Source organism: Erithacus rubecula, assembly GCF_903797595.1.
Source record: "Erithacus rubecula genome assembly, chromosome: 6".
Taxonomy (NCBI): Eukaryota; Metazoa; Chordata; class Aves; order Passeriformes; family Muscicapidae; genus Erithacus; species Erithacus rubecula.
In genome coordinates, this window is record NC_136688.1 from 25,091,071 (window position 1) to 25,106,223 (window position 15,153).

The 15,153-nt window shown below is 39.2% G+C and overlaps 1 protein-coding gene across 1 annotated transcript in view; it reads right to left on the reverse strand.

Annotated features, from left to right (window-relative positions):
• Nucleotides 1–15,153, reverse strand: part of SPTBN5 (spectrin beta, non-erythrocytic 5) — an 88,491-nt gene that overhangs the window by 9,392 nt on the left and 63,946 nt on the right. The window contains exons 44-56 of the mRNA XM_079309170.1: nt 14,929–15,091; nt 12,910–13,098; nt 12,052–12,129; nt 10,467–10,639; nt 9,329–9,419; nt 8,550–8,696; nt 7,069–7,206; nt 6,088–6,344; nt 5,733–5,919; nt 3,164–3,376; nt 2,616–2,812; nt 1,834–2,038; nt 932–1,126 (exon numbers count right to left, since the gene is read on the reverse strand). Of these exons, the coding sequence (XP_079165296.1) occupies nt 932–1,126; nt 1,834–2,038; nt 2,616–2,812; nt 3,164–3,376; nt 5,733–5,919; nt 6,088–6,344; nt 7,069–7,206; nt 8,550–8,696; nt 9,329–9,419; nt 10,467–10,639; nt 12,052–12,129; nt 12,910–13,098; nt 14,929–15,091 (2,233 nt within the window). The remainder of the gene's footprint in view (nt 1–931; nt 1,127–1,833; nt 2,039–2,615; nt 2,813–3,163; nt 3,377–5,732; nt 5,920–6,087; nt 6,345–7,068; nt 7,207–8,549; nt 8,697–9,328; nt 9,420–10,466; nt 10,640–12,051; nt 12,130–12,909; nt 13,099–14,928; nt 15,092–15,153) is intronic.

The following is a 15,153-nucleotide window of genomic DNA, read 5'->3' on the forward strand; positions in this document are numbered from 1 at the left end:
GGTGTATCCAAAGAGCACTTTATCCCTACATAAGACAATTATCAAAATGGAGAGCATGAATTTCCCTCTAAAAGTAGCTCTCTACACCATAGAAATTGTCTTAAAATACATCTTGGAATAAAGGTCTACACTGCAAACAGTGAAAATAAAAGGAATTGAGCAAAAATCATTATTTTCTGAAATGAGAGGATTAAAATAATGTTCTAATACTAGTTTATAGTCAAACTCTATAGTAAGAATTGCCATGCATTTGTTTCTGCTAACAGACAGTAGTGGGCTTGAGCTGCCTCATAAGCAACAGGTCATGCGACAGTAGAGAAAAAAAGGACTGAGGACATCTGATGTTTTATATTCTCCTTAAAACAAACAAAAATGTTGAGTTCTTTGGGTCACCTCTGCTTTTCCAAACATATCTGTGACTGCAGTTTCCTGAGGGGGAGTGAGCAGATTTAACACCTAACTGCTGCTTAAAGGTGGGGATTGGCTCTGTGTCCTCCATCACATTCTCTTCCACATGTCTAACTTGATTTTGAGTAGCTAACTCAGAAAAAAACCTGGAGAATTTTGATTCTGTTTAGTGAACTCTTAAAAAAGTAGTTCAATAAAGAGACTGATAAGTGGCAGAGCCAGACTCCTGATAGTGGTGGTAAACTGTTGGATTGACTTTGTTTTCCAGGAAACTAGAGTTAGCAGTGAAATAAGGAAAACAGTTACTTTGAGCTGATAAACATCTTTCAAGTATAAGCCTTGCCAGGAACAGTGGGGTAAGCAGTGGCTATAAAGAGAAATGAATCTAGAAAAATTTGAACAAAATGTACTCATTGCTCCTTCAAACCTTGTGTTTCAACATGAGCAATGCAATGGTTTGGGAAAGAGAGGACATGGGAGACTGCAGGGAAATTAATGCCCCAGTTTTTTATGCTTTTCCTACCTCTGTCCTTATCTGAATGGCATTGCATAGTGTCTCCCACATCTCATTGATTTGCTTTGTTCTCTTCTGGATAACATCCATCTTGCTGTGGCCTTCCTTATCCAGTTTAGATGCTAACTCATTCAAGGAGACAACTTTGGAATGTCCCAGAGGTTTCATCTCATTTACAAAATCTTTAAACTTTTTCTCCAGCACCTGCAGAATAAACGGGGACAAATTGAGATAAACTAATTTCTGCCTACCTCTATGAGAGAGACAGAATGAATAATTTTCTTTGCTCTGTATAACACAAAAGCTATGCACTGCAATCCACAAGTTCAAATAATTTGATAAATCCAAATGATCTGGACTCAGAAGAAATCTGTTGTCTTGATCATTTAACATTCTATGTCACAGAGAAAAATTAACCACATTCTCACAAGCAGGAGTTGCCCAGATCAAAAGCTAATGAACAGAACTTGTCCACATATGCAGCAGCTCCTAGGAGGAGTGGACAGTATTAATTATACCTGCACTAATTATACACTGTGCCCCAAGGAGAAATTTATCCTTGAAATCAGCAGCAAGATATATGAATGCTGCAGCCCAATATTTTTGACCATAGTCAAATTTTTTAGGTCCTGTCAAATTTATAAGCATGGCAAGCAATGGAAGTGTGTTGACCCCACCTTATTTCAAGAAAAACTAACTTTATGATACATTTAATTTTCTGTTGGAGGATGCTACCTCAGTGAGCCTGTCAAAGCAGAGAGAAGCCAGCCTGAGTTCTTGCTGTAGAGATAACAGCTCTGCTTGTTTTTATCACTGCAACACGCTTCACTGTCAGCAGCTACACAAAAATTGCAGCAAATACATCCCTGCTTTACCACACAATACATGCAATACCTTTTATTTTCTTTTACCTCAACATCATCTAAGTCCTGCCCATAATCATCAGACTCTGCTACAGACATTTTACTGGAAAGCCATGCATCCACCAGCTGGAATTCTCTTTCAAACTGATAGAGCTGGAATTGTTCTTGCAGGCGTTTTCTCTGGGTGTCAGACTTCTGTAGGAGAGACTGATAGTCTGCTAGAATCCCCTGGAGCTTTGAAAGTATTACTGAGCTGCAAAGAATAAGAAGCAGAAGGCATGTCTTTGTTTTATTGTTATTTTAAAACACTGTTTTTTCTGACAGGTTTAATTTGCAACACCTTTAAAATACATAATAAACCAGATAACATCATGGAGTGAGTTATGCTTTGCCATTAAAGCCAGCTAGCTCAGGAAATGAAAGTACAAATACATACAAATGGCTGCTCTTTCTCCTTCCTGTTCCCCAGATAGAAAAACAAACTTTCAATGAAAAACAGTGAACTGTCAGGAATGTTCATTTCCTTTCCCAAGCATATTGGTTTTATAACATTTGTGGTAAATTAGAACTAGATAACAGTTCTTGGGAGTAGACAATGGACAAAGAAGCTGATCTGTATTAACTGGTCTGTTGTTAAAAAAAAAAAAATCTCAGGAAAACATTAAAACAATCATCAAGCTTTAGGGGAGCTCAGTGTGTGTGATGATGATGCTGGAGGGATGGATGATCCCAAAGTCTTATTTCTGAATAAGCCATCAAACATAGTTGAACTTTTCTGTATTGGGCATTTCTGTTAGACCTGGAGGAGAGACTTGTTTTTCCTTTCCTACCTCTCTGGACTGTCTTTGTTGATTAAGCTGGCTCCTGTCGCCTGCACTTTCTCGATCCGCAGCCCGAAACTGTCCATGTCCAGTTTGGTAGCTTCAAGTTTACGAAGTAAAACTTGTGTGGATTCTTCATTCTTGCCATAATCAGAAGTCTCCAGAATGAAACTCCTCTCTGCCAGCCATGCCTCCACCTCCAGCAGCTGTATAAAATACAGGGATGGGCCTTAACACAGGTCAAGACAAAGAAAACTGAAAGCAGTGGTGCACTGACACATCAGTGAAAACAGAGAGCACCTTTGGTGTCTTCCTCTAATGAAGTCTAGCTGACACTGTTCCAAAAAATGTGTACCCAGAATCCAGTAATTGCAGTTATATATTACTCACTGTGATTAGTTGGGAAGGTAACTCTCATTTCTCTACTGTATCCATATTTACCAGATATGAAAAATCAGGACAGTGTGAATTCTACTCCTTTCTCCATTCAACAATATAGGTGTCAGTTGTTTTGAGAAAAGAAAGGGCAAAAGAAATCTCTCAGGAGCCATCTTTACCTCATTTAGGAACAGATGGGCCTCATAGGACTGCATAAGCCTCTGTCTCCTCTCCTGAGCCTCTGCCTTCAAGGTCTCCACAGAAGTCTCAAGCTCCTTCAGATGCTCCAGAATCTTCTGAGAGGCAGAGTGGCCTCCCCTTACCAGCTTCTGTCCTGTACTGATCACTGCTTTGGTCAAAGCATCCCGACTGTTTATCTCATTCTCCAGGCTCTGGGAAGAGTAAAGAGTAAAGAGATGAACCAAAAATTGAGGTTAGGGAATTTTTATTCCAGAAAATACAGCCATGTAATTCCATTATAAATTTGCTTTCTATTCACAAGGGTGAGTCAGAGGTACAAAGTCTGAGTACATGATTGAAGTGGAATGGAGGGCTTTTTTTTTTTTGGGTATAGGAATGATCACAGAAATCAAATTTAGCCATGAAGTTTGATGTATATCTACCTCAGAATTTGGAGGGGAAGAGGTTCTAGTCACAAACCTCTTATTTGTAGATTCCACTGATATATACCCAGTTCCATCCCATTATATGGCATTTCTTGAATTAAAACATATCCAGAGAAGAATGACCAATTTTCCTGTACATTATTATTTATCACTTGCCAATGCTTTTGTAGAAGATGCATCTTTGCATAGCAGTCATTGTAAACACTGTGGGGACATGAGTGCCAGCAGGACAAGGAGAAAAGAAAACCACCTGAACCAGTTCTCAAAGGCTTTACTTGAAAATAATTTTTGAAGACTGGTAGATTTTAAAATTATATGCATCCCTCCATATACTCTCCCCTGGATAGACAAGGCCCATGCTGTGATTTTTCTGTGAGCATACATCCATTTTTTGGCTAAATGTGCCTGAGCACCCTGAGCAAAAAAAAGCCCCACAATTTGACTTTTGTTCTGTTTAATTTCATAGCTATGAACAAGCAGGTTTAGAGCTAGACTGCAGCACTGTGTTAATTTAGAAGAGATGCCTTCCATGAGGAGAGGAGCTGCTTTTTCAACTTAAGTGTCAAACTTGGCTGGAAAAGAGCTCTGATTCTAATCTTGCCTTTAACTTCCCCCTATCTATTTCAAGATGTTGTTGAAAAGCAGCACTGTATCTGTTCCAAGCCAAGCAGCTGCTTGAAGGCATAATATATTTGTGTATAAATGCTGTTATGCAAGTCAGCTTTTCTTTTTCTTCCTTAGGTTAATGCAGTTCACACACAATCTCTTTTCTGGTGACAAACCAAGGACTCAGTTTTGCAAATCTGTCTTATTAGGACTAACAATAGAGGATGGAACTAACAGTATATTCAATTCTTAATATTCAAGTTTGTTCTGAAATTTGCTTGCTTGTAAATCAATGTTAAAAAAAAGGTGCACAGGCTGTAGCTAATAACATGTTGAAAGTTAAAAACATATATTTTAATCCTGTTTCCAGAAGAATAGTAAGTAAAATGTAAGAAAATTTTATTATGCACTGATTTTATGGTATATATCTCCCATTCTCACAATTAGTTGAAAAATTTTGAGACTTAGCCAATTAACAAAAAATATTCATAGCCTAAAGCAGTATCTCCTCTGTTCCTTCAGTTATTTGAAATATTTTCTCAGATTAATTCAGCTCAAGCATTCTTTTCTTCTATGAACTTAATTACTTTCTTACCATGCCAACAAGCTCATACATTTTAGGAGTAATTGCACACATAACAATATTTTTATTTTAATCATGATGAAACAAGCTTCTCATCACTGTTTCACAATGATTGCATCAGATGCTTGGGTTTTCTCTCTGTCTGACTGTGTATATCACACACATTGACAATTTATAGGAACCCCTTTCTTTCCCAGTCCTAGCACAGTTTGCACAGATTTCCCCTAAAGACACTTAAATGGGATGTCATATGTTAATATTAATATTAAATACCAATAGCTGCTGGAAAATCTTAGCAGGAATATTTTTTCTTCCACCTTGTGCTTGCAAAGAGACAGTGCTTCTTATTAAATAACTATCAGGAAGATATTTATTGGTATTTAGCATGACAGTATTTCAGGCACAGCTTTCTTTGACAGCCCATCTGAACCTTGTGAAATATTTCAGCAGCTGTATTGAAAGCTACCACTGGAATGGAGGTCAGCTAGCATAATAATTTCCTGTTAATTATGGGAAAATAATTTATTTATTTAACTCTCTCCCACCAAAGCAGAAGAAATTTTGGGGAAAAGCATTTTCCTGGGAGCTCATCCTGAGACATCTGAGTAATGGACGTACTTGGATGTTTCTTGGATGTACTTACTGAGTTGGAAGCATTTTGTTAAGATCAAAGAACCTATGAAAATATGCACAAGTCTGTCAAATCTATGTTGTATTGAAAAGGCCAGGGTTTGAACTCAGGTCACAGAAAGGCCTGTGGTGTGATACTTGCAATGATGGACATATCATTGAAAAGGAAAAGGATAAAAGTGATCCCTGCCATCCTGACTCCTGTTAGCCAAAGCACAGCAGATGAAGTTTGCTGGAGACAAATTGAGTTCAGTGTTCTCTGTTTGTTTCTAAAGACTGTGAGTGGTTGCCACACGACACTACCTGGTGCTTTTCTTGCAGACTCTGAACAGTTACCAGGGATTTGCCATAATCCCTGGAGGAAGCCATGGGGAGCTTCTCCCGAGCCCAAGCCAGCTCCTCATCAAGGTCTCGGAAGAACTGGTACTGAAGCCTGCTGGCCTCCAGACCTCCCCGCCGCTCCTGCAGGGGATCACGCAGCCTCTTGTACCTGGGGGGTTTATGATAATCCAGTGAGGATGCAGACTGAGAAGGGACGAATGCAAAACACTCATGTCAGGATAGTGCAGAGAAGGAAAGGAAAAAGAATATTTGGGGAAGGAAAAAGTAGATAAAAGTAGAAAAAAGATGGCAGAAGACAGGCCAGGCACTCACACACCTCTGCACCAGTTCATCCACTTTCTCTTCCAGTTCATCTGCAAGGAAATGTTTCTCCCTCTGGAACTGCTGAGCTGTGACCACAAGCTCTTGCAGCCGGTCCCTATGGGCAGCAATGTCTTCCTCCAGCTCCTCTTGCTTCTTCAGATGACTGTTCAAAACCACCAGATCATTGTCACTATATGGTGCTTTCAGGTCATTTTCCACACCTTCCAGCCATTTCTCTGTGTCCTCTACATTTCGCTGAAAATGAAGACCCTGAGAGCAAGCAAGAAGAAAAGATCATTTAAACTTTTAGGACAGATAATGTGATGTAAAAATCTCGGTCATGTTCAGTGAAGATTGCACACAGAGCAACTTTCCAGTGCTCAGTGAACTCTTCCCATGTATACTGGTGGTACAAATGAAGAAGACAATTCAGTCCTGATGAAGACAAGAACAGATGCATTAAATATCAATAGGCTATCTTACTTGTGTAGCACAAATGCAGATTCTGGACGTAGCACCTTAAAAAAACCAAAACCATATAAAGGGAGAGGTCTGTTTTATAAACACAGATTTTCTGATAGTCCAAGCAATCATAACTCAGAGTCATGAGAATTCATGTGCCTGGGGCTAGAAGAATGAAAAGCAGCTGTAGATTTCTTTTTCAATGTGCTGGAGAAAAGAGGCCCTTGAGACAGATGGAGAGTTGACAATTATGGGTAAACACATTTTTCCTTGGTTTCTCTCTGGAATCTGGATCAAAACCAGCAGCAGAAAGCAGAATGGAGCCCAAATCCTCCATTCCCTCCATAGGGATCTCCAAGCATCCTGTCAGTCAGTCCACACTTAGATTTTTTGCAGTAATGGTCTTGAGGAATCAGACTGGATTGTACCAAGTGACACACTTGTAGAGGAGACATGTAGCAAGGCTGTCATTCTATCTCTGGAAAAGGTCCCAAGATCCAACCACTGGCATCCCTGTAACCACTGGCATTACCTTGTAAGCATCCTGTAGTTTGGTCCATTTATCCTGGCAACTTGCTACCAGTTCCTCCCACAGCTCTTCCATTTCTTGTAGTCTGGACAGAATGGCTTCTGGGGCATAGTGCCTTTCATGGAGCATCTTCTCCCCTTCCTATGTCAGAAGGAACAGGCAATGTATTCTTCTTTTGCTGAGTGCACCAGAATATATCACTTTTGCCTTTATAATCAAGGCCTACTGGCTCTCTTATGTAAAGGGCCACCTGCAACCTTCACCTCCTGACACAAGAGATAGAGGGATTGCAGAGACAGAGAAAAATCTAATAAAGACAAATGCCTTACTGAAATTATGGCAGAAACTGCACAGCAAGGGAAGGAAGAGGTACAGCAAGGGAAAGTTGCTATACAAGTTCAGTAGGTGTTCTAAAGAGCAACTTCTAGTACTATTCCCAGCAAAGGAGGCAGGGCATCATGAAATAATGTGAAAGAGATTGTGCAAACAACTCTTTAAAAACAGGTAATTTTACTGAGAATTGTAACTCCACCTTTTAACCCTTTCTTGTTGTGTCTGCAAACATAGGGATTGAAACACTTAAAAATGAAAGAGAGAAAAGAAAAGAAAAGAAAAGAAAAGAAAAGAAAAGAAAAGAAAAGAAAAGAAAAGAAAAGAAAAGAAAAGAAAAGAAAAGAAAAGAAAAGAAAAGAAAAGAAAAGAAAAGAAAAGAAAAGAAAAGAAAAGAAAAGAAGAAAAGAAAAGAAAAGAAAAGAAAGAAAAGAAAAGAAAAGAAAAGAAAAGAAAAGAAAAGAAAAGAAAAGAAAAGAAAAGAAAAGAAACCAAAAGAAAGTGTTTCTAAGATGCAGGGGAATCTGGAGGGGGCAATCTACTTTTAATGTAGAAATCTATTGCAAAATACATCCAATAAGCACTGTGCTGAAAATAAAATGAATAAACATGTAACAGCCTGTCCTTCCAAACTTATCATCTGATCACAGATTCTGCCAAATATCTGACAAATCTTGTCAGGCTTCCTTCATATCCTGCCTACTAGCATGTCTCTGCAAAGGAAGCACTTGCAAACTCTGCTTTATCCTCTGTTGGATATGTCTTATATGACTTGTTGAGGTTGTACATCCAACCAGGTAGATTCTCTGCTGGAAAGAAACAAGGATACCTCTGCAGTGGCATTCATCCAGAGAGATGTCCCTAAAGCCAGAGGATTGAGTCTTTTATTGCAGGCCCCCACTTGTTTCCATTGCATGCACAGTGAATAATAGCAAGATCACACTAGATGGTGAGAGAGAGAGAGTGAAGAAACAGATGGACACAGAAAATTTCCAATGGACTAAAACAATAAGGTTCTCAATATGCTCAAAGACAGCATGGACAATGCCAATCACAGGACTCTCCCCCCTTGTTTGGGATCACTGTAACTCACACTGCCTGCAGAGTCCCTCATTCCAGTTGCCCACCCTTGCCCAAAACCCCACTTTTCTCACTGATTTGATGGAGTCCAGGTGATTTCTGTTGGCCATGATCTCTGCTTGGAAAGCCTGGTGCCTCTGCAGTTTGGTCTGCAGATTGCTTGGATCCTTCCAGCTATCATCCTGGGCAATGCTATTCTTCTCATTAATCCAGGCAGCCACCTGTGGGGAGTGAAGAACAGAAGCAAACAAAACCTTCAGTGTTTTTTCTTTCTTCAGCTCCAGCCTGCCAGGCTCTCCTCTTATATATGTAAAACAAGAAGCTGGTAAGTGGGGACCAAAATGAGTTGTCCTTTTGAGGTTCTGCTTCCCTAAGCTCCTCCTGCCCTGCATGAAGTCACCCCTGTATGTTTTTTTACTACCACTGTTGCTTGGAAAGGGAGCTGTCCCCATCAGATAGCCCCATGCAGTGAGAAAATGCATGGGCACTTGTGAGTGGGGGAGCACAGACAATGATCTCCCTATTTCTAACCCATTGTCAGTATTTAAAAAAAAAAAACCCTCATTTTTTTTTCTTCACATTTTTTTAATAGTGACACATTCTCTTTTAATGCATTTATTTCTTCTGCATTTTGCTGCTGTCCAATGTGCAGTACATCTTTCATTTACTAGACTAGATTAAAGGGAAGAGGAAAATAATATCCCTTTATTCTTATCCTCATATTTCCCAATATTATCTTATTCCAGGCTCAGTTCCTTGACTTTCTTCACAGTTAATTTGTCTAGGGATTCAGACCTATGCAGCACAGCACGTTTTAAGAAACCAGAATATTATGAATCCTGTGCAATTGTACCTCAAAAGAATTCTTCAGGAACTTCTGCAGAAGCCTTGATTGCTCTAGCAAATGTCTGCGAGCAGCAGCACTCTCCAGCAGTCTCTGTTTTCTGAGATGAAGACAGATGTGTGAGGTAAAAGTCACAGGGTGAATTAAATAGATAAGAGTTTTGAAACTTCACCTCTAAAACACACATGATTTAATCCTCCATTCCCTAGTGTCCATAATACACAGATCCCCTTGATCTGGGCTGTCAGAGAAGATGCCCAGGACACTATAGGAAAGATTGCTAGCCAACAGATATGTTTAAACTACCCACAAATTCTGTATGTATGGTGTCTGCCTCTAGAAATCACCAATATTGCCTTTCAGGGTTCAAGAGATCATAAACTCAGCACATTTCTTATGTGGAAATTCTGTAAGTGTGATGGGTTTTGTCATGGATAAACCAAAGCTACACCATTCCTTAATTTTTTTCAAATTTTGGACAGACCTGCAGTACTTTATTAATGTTAATGCAGATGTGAGATATTAATAAATCATATCAAATTAGACAATATTAATAAATCAGTATATTAATTTGAATCATAAGGGACCTCCAGTCTCTTTTCATAACTTTTGTGTAGCTCTTTTCATCTACCAGAGCAGTGAATACAGCTGCTTTTACTTCAGAGTTTATTTCAGATGAACAATATGAAAATTGCTAGTAGGAATGAAGTAATCCACATGAAAGGGCAAGATCTGATCAGAAAATTTGCAAATGCCCTAATGGCTAATTTGAGTGGGGCTTAAAGATCATCCCCATTAGATCAGCCCCATGTCTAGCAAATGACCTTTCTTGATGGTATTTAATGATAATGAAGTATTTAATGGCATGGCAGACCTTCTGTTTGCAGCCCTGTCCCTAAGGCCTGGCCAGAATACAGAATTACAGAGAAACTGCCTTTTTCTGAATCCTGCTCCCCCTCCTTAATTGCATCTTGGAAGGCTTCTAATGAAATATGGCCAATTTGGGAAAACTCCAGTGCAAAGCACGAAGTTAAGCAAATGTAAACTAGTTTATAATTCTCTTAAATCATTTAAAGATAATGATCACATGAGGAGGGTCTCACTGAAGAAGAGATTGATGGCTGACATGGGAAGGATTTGACTTTACCTCCTCAGGACAGCCTGGCATCTGTTGTTGATATTTTCTGAGTCATAATGCTTATTCTGGGTTAGCTGCTGAGCAAATGAAGCCATCTCATCTATTTTCTCCATCTGAGCTTCCAGGGCTTTTTCAAACTGTGTGTGTTTCCTCTGCAGGCTCTCCACACTAGACACTGAGTCCTGGAGAGAATTCAACAAAGGGAAGCTGCTTTCAGTCAGAGTTTTTCCATCCAAAACACTGATATCCAGAAGGCAAATGGCATTTACCCCATATTTACAAATGAGCTGTCAAGAAAATTTATTGTTCATTGGAACTGGTTGGCATTGATCTGACTCTTGGGACCTAAATAATGTTCCATGCAAGGTCTGAGGCCATTATTTCACTGATGGATACTTAGCTTCTCATGCATATTGTTGTGCTGCACAGAACACATAATTTCTCAAGAATTAAAACATCAGCCCCTAACTTTAAATCAGTCTTAAGACAGATGCATGTTGAAAGCAAACATGGTATGTCAAACTGAAATCAGAGTTAAGTGAACAAATATGCCACAGAAAGAGGTTAAAATTAGAGTCTCAGTTCCAACTCATGGAATTTGGAAGAACTCAGATCCAGATTTGAATTTGAGGACTGGAGCCTGACATTACAGTTAATCTGGAGAGGAACACTTCTTGCAATGTTTGTGAATCCCAAGCTTAATGACTCAGAATTCTCCTTTCAGCACCCCTCTACACTTTAATTATAGAACCAGTGGTGTCAAAATGTTGTTATTGCAGTAAACTCTGCTTCTCCACTATTCCAAAAGAAGCAATAAGCTCACATAAAATGAGCGAGAAAAAACACTAAACTTCTGGGTGCTTACATGAGTCATTGAATGGGAAATTACTCACAGAGCATTTTCTGCACATTGCTGAGCTGAATATGATTAGATGAGTCCTTCTAAGTCTCATATACTGTAATGAAGGGCCTGCAAATACACTGAACCCTGAGATGTTTCTGTAGCCCCTGCAGAGGCAACTGGTTTAGTAGCACTACCTGTACAAGGTGTGAGGTGAGCTAAGTGTCAGAATGTGTATCCAGCATGCTGAGCACTTTCTCAACCCATGCATGAGCCTGCAGTTTCAGTCATTGCAGCATTACTGATACCTGTGGTGGGTATTATAAAGGTACACTTTATGCCAGCAGTGATGGCTTGCACACTGCTGGCAAATGTGTTTGTGTCAGATAAGCCAGGCTGAACAGGGCTTTGAGCAGCTTGGGCTGGTGGGAGGTGTCCCCACCCCTGGCAGGAGGGTGGAAATGGATGGTCTTTCAGGTCCCTCCCAACCCAAACCATGCTGGAGTTGTATGTTTCTATGCAGTCTCATTTTCCTGCTATAATCTGAGCACTTGGATTGTTTTATCTCTTAGGGATGAGATTCCCATCCTGTGAGAAGTATCAAGGAAAGAAACCTGGTCCTAAACCACCAATAGGGCAGAGCAGTAACTCCAGAAGGAAAAATAGCACAGGAAGATTCAGAGCACATCATTGTACAGTTCCCTCTCCTCCAGACAGATTGGAGTGAAAATTGTAACTTCTCAGAGCACATACCCCTAAGTCCTCATTAGCTAGGAAGGCCTCTTTGCTGCTGAGCCAGCTCTCAATCTGTTCCACGTAGCCATAGAATTTCTGTACAGGGAAAAAGCCCAACAGTCACAAACATGACAATGTGCTGAAATGCTGCAAAGCAGAAGCCAACCTGACCTCAGCAAGTACACTGAAAAAAACCAAACTTTCATGCTTATTTCAAAAATTAATTCAATACATGAAAAAACATTGAAGCTGCCCATACCATAAGATTTAAGTTCTCATATATGTGATGATTTGAGATGGGATTAGTAGTCCACCTCTTATTTAAAGTACTTGACATTATTCATTGTAGAATCTCTGTTTGAGCATAAATTTTTAAGTGAGATGACTGTTAAAGGGAAGTATTTCTGGAAAACTGCATCCAAAATAGTTCTTTTATTAGGTAAAAAGGCCAGGAAAAATTACATTATTCTGTCCATGCTAAAGTTTTCTTCAGTTTTTTTGAAATACTTGTCTGGCCCCATGTCTTTTTGAGAGGGTTATAGAATTTGGAAGGGTAGTGATGTTGTGTTATAGGTATGTGTCTTTTTCCAGATGTATGAGAGTTTAACAAAATTTTGCTAAGTTTTGCAGTCTTTGAAAAACATATTGGCATGAATTCCACAGAAATTTCTATGATTTGTAGAGGTAAAATTTCTCAGTCCTGTCACAGTGAGCGTGCTCAGCCCTCAGCATGCCTGTCAGAAACCAGTGAAATACAGATTAAACACTGGGTATTATTAGCACATCTTTCATCCTACCATCCCATAAATTTGCTGTTTATATCAAGAAAAACTGTCAGTGGCATGTGCATTCTCTCTTGAAGCTCATTTTACTCACCTGTAAATCTTGTGCCTGGAACAATTTAATGTACTGCTCTTTCCATGCTTGGATCAGCTCAGACCAGGCTTGCTGCAGTCTGGAGAGGGACTGGTGGATCTCAGGGGTTGCATAGTGACCAGAACTGGCAAGTTCTCTACCATAGGCACTGAGAGCATTGAATCTTTCCACTCGGGCCTCAATCTCCTCCTAAAACATATTGCTGAGGTTGATGTCAAGGGTTTATGAAAAGCCAGTTATTCAGAATACAAGCCTTAAGGGGGAGAGTTTGGGATGTGACTTTCCAGCACTAATATTTGGATGGAAAATCGTTCATCTTTGAGCTATGTTACTGGAAGGGCATAGAACTGCCTAAGAGAGAATAAAGGTAAATAATAAATTACTTTGTTGGTCTAGAAACAATTGTTTTCCTCTAAAGGAAAATTGAGATTTAGTGAGAAACAGATTGGAAAATGCTGAGATAAAAATGAACACAATTCCAAACATCCATAATACCATCCCCCAGTCTTCCTACATAAAAATGGCTCTTTTAAGAAACTGCCTAGAATTTTTCCCCTCTGACAAATAAGTTGGCATCAGATTTTACGTTAAAGACGTGGTTTTACTTCATTTTGTGTTGTTGAAATGAAACACATTTAACTTTTGCATCTGGTCTGAGGAATTAATTATACCCCTATACTGAATCCTGAAGGTGAAAGCATAAAAAGCAATTATGACCCCTGGAAACTGAACGTGGAATTTCTAATGTAAGCTATTTGAAAATGAAATAATTGATGGACTGAAAGAATACCATGTATTAACTCATAAACTACCTTAGACACTGTGGCATGTACTACTAAATTTCTGAAATTAGAACTGCTGCTTTTAGAGATTTTTGGGGAGGTGGTGTTGCCCAATACACAGCTATAAAATTGCAATTAAAATATTTTTCAAATTCACATTAGCATCTCTCATTCATCTCTAGTCTCTCCTAAGGACCTTGGTTTGAGCCACTAACCTGAATAAAAAACTTCTCTTTCATGCCTTATCTATAATTTTAGTTTAGTCAACATAAAAACATGATGTCTGAATTCCTCCTTTTCCCTGTGACTTCTCAGAGCCATTTGGGCTCCTTGACTAACAGATATTAAAGACTTAGATCTTGCAACCATTTAAATTTGGAGCACACTACATCAATGGTTTGTGATATTTCTAATATGACAAAGAATTATTAGTAAAAACATTTTTAAGTTATATGAGAAAGCATTTTTAAAGTGGATGACTCAAAGGAGGAGGGGATTTCAGGTACTTCACACTAAATTAATATTTAGAAAATTAATCAAAATCTACAAACTGCTTGTGCTAATAACAGGACCCACAAAGCAATGTTATTAATTATTCTGTGAACAGGATTTTTAGAAGAAGTAAAATAATTCTAAACAGAATGTAGCATGACAGCTGAAAGATAGCTATGATTCTTGGGGAAAAGTAAAATATTGACTTTTTTTCCTAATGTTAATTCAAATATCACTCCTCTTAGAAAAGAAGCCAAAAGTATTAGCCAAATTAGCCACCAAAACATCAGTAAGGTAATTATTACTAGGTATGAAGGGTTTCACAACTGAAGGTGTAGCACCATTCAATGGTAATTTAATTGGCTGTGTGAAACAAACAGCTGTTTTTATTTTCTTCTCAGGTAAATTAAGTTCACATGAAAAAATCTAGCTCAAAGAAAGAAATTAACTTCTTTGGTAATATGAATAAGGAGATGAGCAGTGAGCATGATGTGAGACTGAGCCTGTTCTTCACCATCAGGCTTGGACAGCAGTACAGGTGAGAGCTCATGGGGCTTCTGAGCCTTTTTGCAAAGACACAAGCTGCCAAACAGCCCATGAGACAATTTTGTCAGTGTGTAGGTGATTTCTATCCCCAGCCTGGTACTGAAAACAGCTTTTCTTATTACCATGTTATAGACAGATGCATACTGTGCACACAGAAAGATTCCCAGTATGTGCAATTTGTACCACAGAAGATACTTGCCTTTCTCTCCTGGTGTTCCTCAATCATACTTTCAGCTTCATTTGCACTTTTAGGCAGCCCCCCTGCTTCCATTAAAGCTCTGGTGTTTTGGGCCCAGTCTAGTATCTCCTTCATCTCCAAGTTAAATTTCTGCAACTGGTAGGAGGCTGCCAGCTTCTCCCTCCTGCCACACAAGGTGCAGTTTAGCATTATCTGACACAGAATTATCTAACTGCCCCTCCCTCC